Source organism: Ovis aries, chromosome 3, assembly GCF_016772045.2.
Source record: "Ovis aries strain OAR_USU_Benz2616 breed Rambouillet chromosome 3, ARS-UI_Ramb_v3.0, whole genome shotgun sequence".
NCBI lineage: Eukaryota > Metazoa > Chordata > Mammalia > Artiodactyla > Bovidae > Ovis > Ovis aries.
Window position 1 is genome coordinate 214,534,610 of NC_056056.1, and position 15,161 is coordinate 214,549,770.

Sequence of the window (15,161 nt, forward strand, 5' to 3'; positions counted from 1 at the left end):
TCTCCACTGTCAAAGGAAGGGCTGCTCTGCCCTTCTAGCCCTGCAACACATGTAGGCCTTGGCAGGGAAACCAAGCCACAGAGGAGGAGCGTAACAGACCCCAGGTCTCAGAGATCCAAAGTGCAAAGTGAGTGAGTGAAAGTCGCTCAGCCATGTCCGACTCTTTGTGACCCCATGGACTATATAGTCCATGCAATTCTCCAGGCCAGAATACTGGAGTGGGTAGCCTTTCCCTTCTCCAGGGGATCTTCCCAACCCAGGGATTGAACCCAGGTCTCCCGCATTTCAGGCTGACTTTTTACCAGCTGAGTTACAAGAGAAGCCCCCAAAGTGCAGAACGAGGGTCCAAATTCAAGCCACTGGCTCCAGGGCCCAGGCTCCGGCCCAGCGGCACCCTGGGCAGGGTTGGCCAGTACCTGACTTCTCCTGGGACCCCCACCCATACTCTCTACCCGCCTTCTCCTTCTCCCAGCGACCCTAGCACGTCCACAGGCCTCCTCTTCTCTCCTGATCGGGAAGAACTTGTCTGATGTACATAAAGGCAGACTTGGCTTGACACAGGCTGGGGTTCAAATCCCAGATCTCGCGAGCTGCTCTTCTCACTTTGGATAAGCTGCTTCATTCTCTCAGCCTCAGTTTCCTGATCTATGAAATGGGAGCATGTAGTGGGGCCATATACTCTCTCATCGAGTTGTTCTGAGGCTTGAGTTAGGTCTGGTGCGTCGCTGGCAGGTAGCAGGTGATGGAAGACCTAGCCGTTATCACGACCCTGCTGTAGAGCTGTTATGATCCTGGCCTGACTGTCGTCTGTCCCAAGAGAATCCAAGGCCCTAAAATGGAAGGATGACATGATGGACACCGTCCAGCTGGGCTGGGGCCGGGCTGGAGAGGGACTGGGGGGACACAGCCATTCTCTGTCCCTCACATGTCACTCCACATGGGTGACCCTCTGCTGAGCCTGGCCTTGGAATCTAGAACATTATCTCCAACCTAAAAGCAGTTTTATGCCTAAAACAGCTGATTTCCAGAGGCATCCTGCACAGAAGGGTCCCCATTACCACCTCTCTCACCCCCGAGGGTGGCAGTGAGCTGTGTCCCTCGGGGGCCGGGGGGTGGGGGGCGTCCAGCCCCTCCTGTTTGCCCAGCATCCCCAGGGCCTGAGGATGCCCAACACAGCCCCTTCATCCCTCAGGACGGTGGGGCCAGGTGGGAAGAGAAGTGGGAGCCCAAGTGCCGCCCTCTAGCTGCACGGTCCCCCCGCCCCATCCTAACTGAGGTGGCCACCGCAGTGGCACCGTGACTGTGGGGAGAGATTCTCTGCTTGAGAGTGCCAGGTGTTTATGGCCTGCTGGGAGCCCAGCGACCTGGTTTTCTCCTCCGGATGGCGGCTACAGACCAAGGGCGGGCGTTTCGGCCTCCTCCGGTTTATGGCGGTAATAATAATTATTGCGACAGCATGTCGTGCTTACACTGTGCCTTTTTAATAAGGCCACTTTGTTTGGCTTCTTAATATTTAATCCTGTTTTGTATTTACTTTCTGATGGCTTAGAATGAGCCCGGTCTTAACTGCCTCTGGGGAGGCAGCCCTGCAGGGCCCGGGCACTCAGGACACTGCCGAGGAGGCGCTGGGGGCGGCGTGACCTTCCACCCAGACAGGCCCCATGGCTGGCACCACTTACCTTCTCTCTCCCCAGCCCTTCGATCTTTTGTCTGCAATCTGCTTTTCCTCTCCTGCCTCGTCTCTTTCTTTGCCTTGGAAGAGACTGTCAGCTCAGCCTCTGATCAATTTATTCTTGTAAGAGACGAAGACCATGAGCCACAGATTATCATGTAACCTAGTTGGAATGGTCCCGTGGCCTGGCCGAGGCTAGGGTAGCGCTGGTGATTCCTAGACCCACAGTGCAATGCCAGGGAGGTTCCCAGGAGCCTGAGCTAGGCAGAGACTGGGAGGAGGCTCCTATACCCCACAGCCTCTGACCATGTGTGCCCATAGGCTGGACCTCCCCAGCTGCAGAGAAGAAGTGAGGGATAACTCTCAAGTTACTTTTCCTGCAGGAGAAAAGGAAGACAAATGAAATGTGACGTGGTTCCCTCCACCCCAAAAGGGTCCTGGGGCAGTAACCCCACCCAGGATGTCCGTCCCGTCCTGCCTGGGGCTCAAGCCATGCCCCCAGTGATGCCCTGGCTCCCTGGTGCCTCCCAGGAGGTCAGCCTGCAGGGTCACTGGAGTGCAGCTGCCCTGGATGCTGCCTGACAGAGCCAGGAAGGCCCTGGACTCAGGCCAGTGTCCCCTGCTCCACCCACTCTCACCTGGACAGCAAATCTCCCCCCATCACTGGGTTCACACCGCTCACCCGGCCCGCACCCAGAGGCATGTGGGTCAGGTCCTGACAACAAACAGATTTGACAACAGGGCAGCTTAAGAGGGGGCTCACAGAGATGCAGGCACCAGGGGTGACAGCCCCAAGCAGGCTCTGCTGGCACTGTCTTTCGAGCTGTCTGCAAAGTTCAGCCTCCCCGGTCCTGGGCGGAGGAGCAGCTGAAGGACAAACCCTAAGATACCGGCCCAGGGGAGCAGCCCTGAAACCCCCAGACACCAGATGCTGTAATTGCACAACCAGTACCTTTAAGACCTGAAAAAGAGTCCATGTGTACGTGCTGAATCACTTCAGTCATGTCCAACTCTGTGTGACCCAGTGAACTGTAGCCCACCAGACTCCTCTGTCCATGGGATTCTCCAGACAAGAATACTGGAGTGGGTTGCCATGCCTTCCTCCAAGGGATCTCCCCAACCCAGGGATCAAACCCCCGTCTCTGACATTTCCTACACTGGAGGCAGGTCCTTTACCACTAACTATCACCTGGGAAGTCCCTTACTCCCTTGCCCTTGTTCAGTTCAGTTCAGTCACTCAGTCGTGTCTGACTTTTTGTGACCCCATGGACTGCAGCATGCCAGGCTTCCCTGTCCATGACCAACTCCCAGAGCTTGCTCAAACTCATGTTCATCGAGTCAGTGATGCCACCGAACCATCTCATCCTCTGGCATCCCCTTCTCCTCCTGCCTTCAATTTTTCCCAGCATCAGAGTCTTTTCCAATGAGTCAGTTCTTCTAATCAGGTGGCCAAAGTACTGGAGCTTCAGCTTCAGCATCAGTCCTTCCAGTGAATATTCAGGATGATTTCCTTTAGCATTGACTGGTTGGATCTCCTTGTTATATCCATTCATTTATTTTTTAAATCCCATGTATAAGTGCTAACATATAGTATTTGTCTTTCTCTGACTTATTTCACCAAGCATAATGTCCTCCAGGTCCATCAAAGTTGTTTTAAGCTTTGTATTGTGAAAATAAGTCTATTTCTCCTTTACATATGTTGAAAAGAACCCTGATCCATTTCTTCTCATGGTATAGTCTTCAGGATTCCCACTAACAAGCAGAGATGAGGTGGTCCTGCCTGGGAAGCCCTCTCTTTAAAGTCACCCCATCTGCCGGTGCAAACGACTCTTCTGTGGGAGTCCTTCCTTCTCCCCAGGATCCGTGGTCCTGTGTTGTTAGTTCATGTGATCTGGGGTTTGGGTCCTGTTTTGTTAAGTGTGCTTACATGTTTTGGTTTATTGCTTTTTAGCATTTCTTCAGTTTTGTTTTCGGAAATGAGCCCGACGTCCCGCGTGGACGCCGAGTCCCATTTCTTTCTTTCCCCACGGCTGACCTGAGCTCTGTCCATGTCTTATTCCTGGTTTTTGACTCTGATGTCTTATCTGTGAAAGGAGGCACCTGGTGTGCCTGCTTGATCAGAAGGAAGGAGAGTTTCTTGGTGGCTTGGTCTAATCGCCCCCAGAAACCCGTGGTGACATCCCCCACACCACATGCCAGTAAACGAGCTGGTGCCCACAGGGCAGGGCAGGAGCCTGCTTCTCCTGGGGTGTGTGTGTGTGTGTGTGTGTGCATGATGTGTGTGTGCATGTGCGTGCAGAGGGAGGGTGGCCTGTCCCACCCAAATCCACCGCTGTCCCTTCCAGCCTGTAAAGTCAGTGACTGTGACAACCGCAGCAGCTGACCCCTGAGAGGGCCTTTCCTTTGAAGATCGCCGGCCAAGGTTATAGGCACTCTCAGTGCAGCTGTAGACAGTGAGATCCAGCAGCACCAGGTGACTGCACCCCACGCTCTGTGATGCCCCAGAGCCTGCCTGGCTGTTGGAACCCCATCTCGTCAAGTGTGTAGCCCGGGGCCATCAAACTGAGCACAGCGCGGGGGCTGAGACCCCTGTGCTCCAGCCCAAGCCCCTAACCACTGTGTGAGCCAGCTCCTGGCCCTCCCCTGGGCCTCACCTCCCTGTCCTGTGATGAGAAGACTGGGCAACTCCCTTGCAATGACGTCTGGATTTGTTTCCACCCGAGTTTGTGGAAAAGGACTCAAGGGTGGATACAGGACAGTCAGGCTTACGGAGTCACGGGCTTCCCAGTTGTGTCTTCGCGTTCTGGGAATGAGTCCCCTTGACTTCATTCAAAAGGAAAGAAACCAAGGAAAAGCCACATCCAGCAACATCCCCCACCCAACCAGGAGACTTATCTGGATGGCATGCTCCGTTCTGGCGGCAGACCCCTGGGTACTGGTCCTTGTTCCACGTCCCCAGATGCCCCACCCCAACCAGTGCGGGTTCTGGGGCCACTGGGGCTCCTGACCTGCCCTGGATGAGGGTGCCCCGCTGCAAGCAGAGCTGAGCCAGGACCAAGGATGTGGCGGCCGTGCTAGATAACAAGGATGGGGAAGATAAGGACGCTGTGTGTGGCGTGTTAGGAGGGTCAGAGAAGCTGGAAAAGAAGGAGAGGAATTCTTTGGGGATATACTTTTATTTGGAATAAAAAATAGTAATAGAAGAAAGATGGTTGGATGGCATCACTGACTCAACGGACATGAGTCTGAGGAAACTCCTAGAGGCAGTGAAGGACAGGGAAGCCTGGTGTGTTGCAGTCCACGGGGACGCAAAGAGTTGGACACGACTGAGCGACCGAACAACAATGAAAGGAGTCTCTTCTAAGCCGCTGACCTGGGCTCCAAGCTAGAAGGTCCCGGTCGCCCTGGAAATCCAGCTCCACCACCTCAGAGGAGCCTGGAGACAGACTGGGCAGGTCGGCCATCGTGGAGGCGGACAGGCTGTGTCCCGGGCCAGCCCACTGAGATATTGTGGGGAGATGGTGTCCCTGCGTGTGTCTTCAGGCCACATCTCACCTTAGTTTGCTGGGTCCAACATGGAGGCCTCTCGTTCCCACGTATGCAGGGCTGACCTGAGTCCTGAACGCAGCACTGGACGCGGCTACACCCCTCAAGCTCTGTTTCAGGCTCCGTCCTGGATGGAATCAACCCAGTGACCAGGACTCAGGCCGAGGGCCAGATCCTCCTCTGATCCATCAAGGAGCCACACCCTTGGCAAAGACACCCTTTCCACGGACAGGCTGGACCCTAAATGTAGGGACGAAGCCCCTTAGAATAGGGGGCTGGAAAGAAGAAAAATAAAATATTGTCGTGAGAGCTCTTCTTTTTGTATGGAGGAATGGATGCAAAAGGGAAAGCAGAAGCAGCTTGTCCAAGGGCATGGAGTTGATGGTAGAGGAGGGACTGAGCGGGGCATCCTCGGGGGCCTCCTCCCACCGTCCCACTTAGGGTGTCCTGGGCAGCAAGGGCCACCATAGACAGGCAGCAGATGTGTCAGTCAGGACCGCAGACCTGCCAGGCACGGCCAGGGCTCCCCTCCCGACCGGGCTGCAGACTAACCCCTCTCTCCTTCCCTCCACGACCCTGCAGTGAGCATGCCCACCAGTGAGACCGAGTCTGTCAACACCGAAAACGTGGCTGGAGGGGACATCGAGGGAGAGAGCTGCGGGGCCAGGCTGGCGTGAGTAGTCTCGGGAATGGGGCCCGTGGTCCCGGGAGGGAGTGAGCATGGCCCTGGCTGGGGGTTGCTCTGCACTTCCCAGGAGTTTGACTTTGGATTTTGAGCCCCTTTCCATCCCATCAGGGAAACAGAGTGTGTGTCTCTTTGGGAGTGGGGGCATACATGTGTTGCGGGGGCCTTGAAGTCTGTTTCTTCCCAGCCCCGCACCCCATTTCTCCAGATCAGCTTTGTGAGGGTCCCTGGGTCCTGCTAAGCACCCTTTCATTTCCGATAAATGTGACCCAGGAGATAGGCAAACTGGCAAAAAAAAACACTCTGGGAGAAGTGGTCCTACTTACGGCTTCCACCCGGGGAAGGGAACACGGTTATCTGTCATGCAGACTCAGCTATGAAAGTTCACCAGTGCCACCCAGGCAAGCGGCCACCTCCCCAAACACGAGCCCCAGCCCCTGGCTTCCTGAGCAGACTTGGGTCCGGGGCTGGGCCAGGTGTGTGGAGGGACAGCACACACAGATGGTCACCATCACCTCTAAGCTCCGTCCTAAAAATGGACACCAACAGGCCCTAGGAGATGTCCCCCAGCAAGAAATGAAAGGAAAATGGCTTAACTGCTAAAAATAAGCACACTGCTGGGTTCCATTCTCAGAGTCTCAAAAAGCAGAGTCCACAAACTGTAAGCTGGGTTCCATCCGGGGTCAGGCTGACCCTGAGGGTGGTCCCTCCCTTTTGGAAGTAGGAGCTGCTTGCCCCTGTTCCCAGGGATGTAAGACTCACCCTGGAAACTAAAAGGAACAGCAGGCAGAGGGCTTGGAGGAGGACCAGCCCCACATTGGCTGAGTGTCTGAGTCGCTCCGTCGTGGGAACGGCGTCCTCGTTGACCTCTGCCCCTGAAATGCCTTCATATCTGGGTGATCCCGGCCCTCGCAAGGCGGTCCCCTTGTGGGTGCCTCTCATCTGAGCCAGGCCAGCCTTTGAGCAAGTAGGGAGCAGGAACAGACGGTTTCCAGGGTGCACGGGTCTTGCCATCACTCCCCCCTACAGCAGCACCAGGGAATCTGTGCTGCTGAGTCCCAGCGATGTGGGGAAGCAGTTATTGTCAAGCTGTTGTTAAAATACGGGGCTAATTACGTTCAAAGCAGCAGGGTGAACCCTCCCCTCTTCCCTCCTTTTAGAACCACACAAACAAGCTGTCAGGATTATGGACATGGGCCTGGCCTGCCATGGTTGAGAAGGTGAATGGCAGGTCCCCAAAGGGATGGAGGAATGGTGACGAGGACTGTACCCTCTGGCTCTGGGCCCAGGTGACAGGCCAGGGGAGACCAGAGCACTGGCGCCCACAAGCCTGTCCCCACAGCGGGGGCTAGCATCTTCAGGATGTGCCATACAACCCTCCAGGACTTGGCAGAAATGAATGGCAATTCCCATAAACGCCTGTGTTAGTGCTCCTACTGTGTGCAGATAAAGTGCCTGGCCCCAGCACCAGGGTTATAGTGTGTCCTTCATAAACTGTCATCTTTCCCCAGTGGCTTCAGACAGCCCTGGGAGAAAACCATCAGCGTTCCTGGTGGGGACGTGGCGTTAACACCGGGGCTGAAGCCAAGTGAGATGAGCAGGGAGAGGCCAGCCTTTCTGAAGCTGAGAACACACAGCCTGAGTAGCAGGATGAGGATTTCTGTGTCATGAGAGACCTGGCTGAAGATGCTTCCAAGGGGATGGGGCAGACAGAAAGCGGCCACAAGGTGATGTTTTGTGGGGAAGGGGCAGACAGGCAGGGGAGGGGATGAGAGGAGGGAGCCATCCGTTGAGTCTGAAGACGGAAAAGATATGGACGCTGAAGTCGCCGGCGGGGCTGCAAGGCGTGGGAGCCGGGGTTCCCCTGTGGGGTGCACACTAGAGGCCTCCGTTTAGAAATGAAGGATGCGGCTACGTGGCACTGACACCAAGGCTCCTAACCAGGGCGGAAGGCCGGGGCTGAAGGCGGGGAAATGTTCAGACACTTTTTTTAGAAGTAAAAGAGCAAGTAAGTGAAACAGATGGAGAGGTGCCAGGAGACCAGAAGCACAGGCCCGGAGGCCACTGGAGGAGGATGTCTAGCCTGAGCCCTTCGTTTGCACCCCATCTGGGCAGCATGCCCGCTCGGTGCCGGGCCATGGGGACACAGGACCTGAGACCATGGTGACACCACCCCGCCTGGAACTCACAGCCTGGTGTGGAAGTGACAGTGGGCGTCACTGTGATTTGGGATAAGCGTTCGGAAGGCAACTTCCGTGGGAGAGTGGCCATGAGAGAAGCCGGCTGTGCTGTGTTAAATTGCAGGCCCCAGCCCAGGTGGCAGGCAAGGTCCACAGATCTGCAAGGAGGAAGAATCAGAAACAAGCTTCCACCTCTGACACCAGGAATGATGTGCACCTAGCCACAGGCATAAGCTCAGGGGTGCGGGACGGCGCGGGAGGGAGAGGCTGGAGAGGCCCCGAGAGGAGGCCGAGATCTCAGGGCCAAGCGGCAGCCAGACATGAGCTCAGGGAGGGGCCCCAGGATGAGGCCAAGACCTCGGGGCCGAGTGGAGGCCGCAGGGAGCCTGATGCCAAAAGTGTGAGGTCAGCCTTGAGTGGGGTCTATGCAGTGGGACCCTCGGAGAACAGACAGTAGAATGGCCAGCATGAGGTTGGCTGAGCATGCCCGGAGTCTGTGTCGTGCTGAGGGCAACATGGACGTGACACGGGGCCTGGCGGCTGTGGCATTGGCCTGGGGTGGTGGTGTTGTTCAGTCGCTCAGTTGTGTCTGACTTTTCGACCCCATGGACTGCAGCACGCCAGGCTTCCCTGTCCATCACCATCTCCTGGAGCTTGCTCTAACTCATCTCCATTGAGTCAGTGATGCCATCCAACCATCTCATCCTCTGTCTTCCCCTTCTCCTCCTGCCTTCAATCTTTCCCAGCATCAGGGTCTTTTCCAATGAGTCATCTCTCACATCAGGTGGCCAAAGTATTGGAGCTTCAGCTTCAGCGTCAGTCCTTCCAATGAATATTCAGGACTGATTTCCTTTAGCATTGACTGGTTGGATCTCCTTTCTGGCCAAGGGACTCTCATGAGTCTTCTCCAGCACCAGATCTCCTGAGGGCTGGGTAGGGGCTAGGTGATGGGGAGGACCCAGCAGGGGTTGATCAGGCTCTGGGGAAGAGCAGAGGGAAGAGGCCTCTGGCCAGAAATGCAGAGAAGCCAGTCCAGCCCCAGTCTTTGAGGCGAGGCTCTGTGAGGAGGGTGTCTGGGCCCAGCCCTCTGGCTGTACCAGCTGTGCACAGAGTCGAGGAGGTCAACTGAGACAAGTGTCACCCATGAAAGACCAGCAGCCCTTCCGACTGATGATCAGGCAAATTAGGAGGATTCGGGAAAGGAGGGTTCCAAACACAGCAGCAGGCAAGCGTCCAGGGCTTCAGACTCGAATAGGGCGAGAGGCTAACTGTGGAAGGTGCTCCCAAGAAGTTCAAATATTTGACCAAGAATGACAAACACAAACTGAGTAACTGAAGGAAGCAGAGGGAGTTCTGAGCGTGTCTTGCTTTCCGCCCCCAAGGAGGTGTGTCCTGGAGGCCTGGACAGAGGAGGCAGCTGGGCTTCAGGCCCACTCAGTGGGCTGCGTGTGGTCTTAGATGCGAGTCCTCTGTTCTCCACCTGCCGCTCTTCAGGAGTCCACGTAAAACACGGGATGGGACTCAACCTCACAGAGCAGGGACCAGGGGAGCCCAGCACCATCTGAACAGGTGGTCCCCAGCGGGGTCTGGAGCTCTGGGGCCTCCAGTGTCTGCAGACTCGCTGGGATGGAGGGCTTGAAGCCCATGAGAAGGCAGTAGCAGCCGCACGGCCAGAGAACAGGGTGAGGGGTGGGCACAGTGCCCACGGGTGCCCCACCCGCCTGCCTACCAGCAAGATAGCCAGTTCTCCAAACCCAGAGCCGGTGGTCACTGCCCAGGGCTTGAGGACAGCAGAGACCAGATCCCTCTGGCTCCATGAAGCACGCTGACCCTCCTGCATGGGGAGCGTGAGATCTTTGGCTCCCCAAGAGCCAGGCTCTCCTTTGTCTCCAGACACCTGCCCTCAAGGACCCCCTTCTTACCTGAGGGGTTCAACTAATTTGGTGCTTAACGGGAGTGAGAGCTACGGACCCAGCAAGCCTGTGAAACGATGCTCACGACCCAAGAGCGGCAATTAGGCTTCAGTGTGGCATCTAGTCAGGTCCTGACGTGGGACCCTGGGGGAGAGAAAGTCCCATCCATGTCCTCCTCCTCAGTATGTTCCAGAACTCCCAGGAAGGAGCCACAACCAGTGGCCTCACTTACCTGGGGACTCGCCTCCAACAGGAGCCCTGGTCCGCCCTTGCCCAAGTCCCAGGGTCACTGCCTTGGGAGATGTGGACACTCTGACCTCAGCTGTCCCCGACAGGGCCCTTTAAGAACTCTCTTTTGCTTATGATCCATCGGCCTGAGAGAAAGCCTTAGAGGGAGAGCATGTGGTCTGCACTGTACGGCCCCCAAGAGGACCCCTGGGATCTCTGGGCTCTTTGACAGAATGGCCAGGCTGATGGCCACCCACTCCAGCTCATGTTCACAGTGAGGGGTCAGCTGCACAGCAAGCTAGGCCAGGCTGGAGGAGGGACACCTGACTGACCGCCGCCCAGTACAGCTGGACGACTTTTGCTTCCCCATTAAACAGGGGTCCAGCCCTGCCCCTGGGCCATGTGACTAGACCCTGTGCCCCGGCCAGCATCTGCAGTGGGATCAGTTATTAGCTGGCGGTTTGGAGCAGTAAAGGCTCTTGGCTCAGGTTCTCGGGCCCGGGAGATATAATTATCTCACGCACAATGGCTCTGCCACCTGTCACATCTTCTGGTTTAGTTTTTTTTTTTAATGAAACATAACAAGAGGGGTTGTTTTCTTGCTTCACAGCAGAGCTCACTTTGTGCTGAACTGGGCTGGCCGTCTGTGTTCCCCAACCCGTGACACGAGCAGACACGTGGGCCGTCCTGACACTCAGCCTTCAACCGACCAGTCTCAACTGCCTGCGTGCTCTCTGCCCCAGCCACCCTCCCACGGGCCTCAGGGCCTCCTGGAAGGTTCCTGACCCACCCCCACACTGACCCTCAAGTCAGCCACCTGCACAGCCACCGTGCTACTGCCCACAAGGGCCCAGGTCTTCAGAGCCGCACACCACCATCAGCATCAGGGGTTGTGCCCTGGAGTCCAGCCATTTCCTCAGGCCCAGGCTCAGCCCTCAGGCTTCTGTTCTCAGGGCGCTGGGTCTCAGCCGGCCCGTTTCCACCTGACGTTCCACTGCCAAAGGACGTGTCTGCAGCAGGGGCTCCTATCCTCCACCACAGTCCTCAGAGAGGCCCCAGCACTTGGCCAGCCCGGCTCATGGTCTGAGGACACAGCGCTGAGCTCTGGGGACCATGTCTCCACTTAGAAGACGCTCAGTTCATAGGTTTGCGGGCTGGGCTGGCGCTGTGTTTTGGCTTCAAACCCTCGAGCGCCAGGAGGTGCTGACCGCAGAGCTCTCTCCCTGAAGCTGCCCCTTCCAGTGCCCGCGTGGTCACCCGGGAGCGTCTGAGAATCGAAGCAAACGGGTCGTGTGCTAATGTCTCCTCTTTCCCTTTCAGCCACCGGATCTCCAAGTCGAAGTTCAGGTGAGTGGGATGCTCCTCTCCTGCTGGGCCCCAGGGGCCGCCCCAGGTGGGGGCCGAGCAAGGGGGCAACTGAGGCGGGGCTCGGGGTCTGGAGACTTAGTGTTCGTTGGCGGCACCAGCCAGGGAGTTGTGAGAGCCTATGCTTTCCCCCCTTGTAAGATGAAGTCCAGTTGATATAAGTGCCACGCGCCGCTCTCTGCCGCTTTTGGCCACGTTTACAGGACTTGGTGAGGTGGGGGCATGCAGGTTCCATCAGCGCTGTCTCAGAGACTTCCACAGGGCCGTCTTTGCCCCGTCCCCCATTCCAGCCCCACTGCCTGTGTCCCCCATCTTGTCCCTTACACGTCGAGGCTTCTGCGTGGAGCCCTTCTCCACCCGAATCATGGTGTCCCGGCCCCCTGCAAAACCTGGGCTCCCATTAAGAAGCTCAGCTGTCACCGCATCTCAACACTTCTATAGACTCCCCTCCCTCCCTGCATCACTCCGTTCAGACCTCTGTCACCACCCCCCATGTGGGCTCCTGCAACCCCAATACGCTCCATGGGCTTCCAGACTGTGGTTTGCATGGGGCCAAGCTGAGCGCCCGACTGGCGGCAGGCCGTCCCCTGGTTGCGTCGATGTGAGGATGGGCGTGGGAGTTTACTCTCACAAAGCTTGCACTAGCCGGAAAACATCGATTATGTTTTGTAATCGATCTAATCTTATTCTCCCAGCCTCACCTGCCACGTAGCAGGCACACGCATGCGTGCATGTTAAGTCCCTTCAGTCGTGTCCAAATCTGTGTGACCCCATGGACTGTAGCCCGCCAGGCTCCTCTGTCTGTGAGATTCTCCAGGCAAGAATACTGGAGTGGGTTGCCATGCACTCCTCCAGGGGACCTACCCAGCCCAAGGGTTGAACCTGAGTTTCATGCACTGCAGGCGGATTCTTTACCATCTGAGCCACCTGGGGAGCCCCAGCAAGAACAGAAACAGCATTAGATTTTAGTCCAGCTGAGCAGAGCAGCCCGAGTCCCTGAGGCTGAATGTTTAGTCCCTCTTCTTCCCTCTGCCCAGCTCCTCTCCAGGGGGGACAGCAGGGTTAGGGCTTCAAGATCCCGGAAGTACACAGAGGCTCAGTGAGAACTCTGTTCTCTGGCCCTCAGGCTCCTTGAACCCATGGACAGGCAGCAGGAATCAGGCTCCAGCCCACATTCCTGCCATCCATCACTACCTGCACCTGCCTGGGTAGAGCTCTAGGCTGAAGGCTGGTGCCCCCAGGCACCCACAGACCCCGTGCCCCAGCCAGGAGAGGCATCTCCGGCCCCAGTGTCCCAGCCTGCCTATGACTATCCTGGGGTTTCTAATGCTTGGCTCTGGGTCACTGGTGAGGGACCCTCTCCTCTTCCACCTTCTGTCCCCTGTTCCCCTGGGGCTGGAAAACACAGGCTTTGTCTCCTTCCACTTCCTCTCAAGCTGAGACCTCCTTTACATAAAAAGCCTGAAGTCAAGTCTCCCTAAAATAGATCCCTGGTGGCTCAGATGGTAAAGCATCTGCCTGCAATGTGGGAGACCCGGGTTCGATCCCTGGGCCAGGAAGAACCCCTGGAGAAGGAAATGGCAACCCATCCCAGTACTCTTGCCTATAAAATTCCATGGATGGAGGAGCCTGGTGGGCTACAGTCCATGGGGACACAAACAGTTGGACACAACCAAGCAATTTCACTTTCACTTTCAAGTCTCCCAGACCCAGGTCCTGTCACAGGAAAGAGCTTGAGAATGTAGCAAATCCTTTCTCTCCATAATACACAGATCTCACTGCTCCTCTGGCATCTGGAGGGGCAGTGGGTACCTCTTGGGGAAGGACAGATGGACTGTCCTGCCCTGGAGGGGCAGCAGGTATCTCTTAGGGAGCGATGGATGGGTTGTCCTGCCCCAGAACAGCATTAGGCTTGACTCAAAGCGAAGTTCTGTTTCACAGTCAAAGCTCAGAAAGCACTTTGTGTTCTGATAGTTCCAAAGCCTCCACGCAGGGAGATGGCCCAGGACACAGAGGGCATTCTATGTCCAGTGCTCAAGGGTGTAGGCTATGCTCCTGGAGAAGAGGGGACACAGAGGCCCCACACCCCTAGACCCTGCCTGGCTTTGAGACAAGGCTCACCTGCTTGTCCTGGATGCCCCTCTAGGAAGGGCTCCTCCCCTAGCAGCTATGACTCAAGATGCAGCAGAAACACAGAGAGAAGGCTTTGTGTTCATCCCCAAAGGCTTATTCGCAGTAGGTTGACACCATCAGGAAATCCATGTTCAAAAGAGTATTGTGGCCAAGGGGCACGGGGCCGCGTAGCTCATGCGTGGCCAAGTGGCTCATGCGTGGCTGAGTCAAGAACCATGCGTGGGACCCGGGCAGCATCCTGTGATGAGGTCCTGCCTAGGGTTCCAAAACTATTTCTTCTTGACTGTGTCTGGGGTCAGGGGAGGGGTCCACAGCACAGCTACTGAGCAGAAACACAATACCAGCCACTTCCACCCTTTCTAAAACTCTCCAGTAGCCACGTTAAAAAGTAAAAAGAAGCAGGTAAAATTTTAATCATAATATATTTTTATTTAAGCCAATGCATCTAAAACATCATTTCAAGATGTAATTAATACTTTAAATTAATGTTATATTAATTTATACTAATTTTTCTACTAAATCTTCGAGGTCCAGTGTGCCCTTTACACTGACCGCACATCCAGTTTGGACTGGCCACGTGCACAGTAGCCACACATGGCCCGTGGCTCCCACACCAGACATTGTGACCCTACAGGGTCAGATGGCAGCTGCGTCATCCACATCTTACAGTCTGATGCTGGCTCTGTTGAGGGAATAGCAAAGCTGGGAATGGACTGAACATGCCACCGAATCACCGAGGTCGACCCCGAGCAGCCTCTGTGGAGCAGATGCGGGAAAACTCCATCCTCACCGGCTGTCTGTCTGACGGTGGCAGCTAAAGTGGAGCAGGAGATGCAGGAGAAACACAGGAACAAAGGGAAGCAGGGGAGCGAATTCCCGCCAGGCAGAAGTAACCTCATACGCAGGGGAAAGCCTGTTTCACTCCAGTAGAGAGTCTAAAATTTGAGTTTTAAAAAAATATATATTCTTGATCGTTTTCTCAGTTTAACAATGACACATAGTAGAATCTGACCTACAAATGGCCTATTCTATTTGCAAGACAAGGATACCAAAATCACAGGATTTTTGAAAGAAATATCAGAGCAGAGGTCTTAGGGAAATTCTGGCAAATTAATGGACTTACGATATTTGGGCAATATGAGAGTAATTTTCTTGGTAAGCCAAGTCTCTACTTTGAGGAATTCGTTATAATAAGGAATTTTGTGACATTTGGGGCTCAGAATAGGACTTCAGCAGTTACGGAACAAAATGTTCTGAGGTCTTCTCGGTTTGAAGGGATTAGCCAGGCAATGTGCTGGGGTTGGATCTGGGAGACATGGGGGTCTGAGGTGAACCCCTCAGGGGGTCTGAGATGAACCCCTCCAGGTTTGAGGCGAACCCCTTGGGGATCTGAGGCAAACCCCTTGGGGGTCTGAGGTGAACCCCTCGGGGTCTGAGGT

At 55.7% G+C, this 15,161-nt stretch overlaps 1 protein-coding gene across 7 annotated transcripts in view; it reads left to right on the forward strand.

The window, feature by feature from the left end:
• Positions 1-15,161, forward strand: part of CACNA1C (calcium voltage-gated channel subunit alpha1 C) — a 462,078-nt gene that overhangs the window by 363,252 nt on the left and 83,665 nt on the right. For all 7 annotated transcript variants that reach the window (XM_042248242.1, XM_042248240.1, XM_042248245.1 and 4 more), the window contains exons 10-11: positions 5,801-5,891; positions 11,545-11,571. In XM_042248242.1, coding sequence (XP_042104176.1) covers positions 5,801-5,891; positions 11,545-11,571 — 118 coding nt within the window. The remainder of the gene's footprint in view (positions 1-5,800; positions 5,892-11,544; positions 11,572-15,161) is intronic.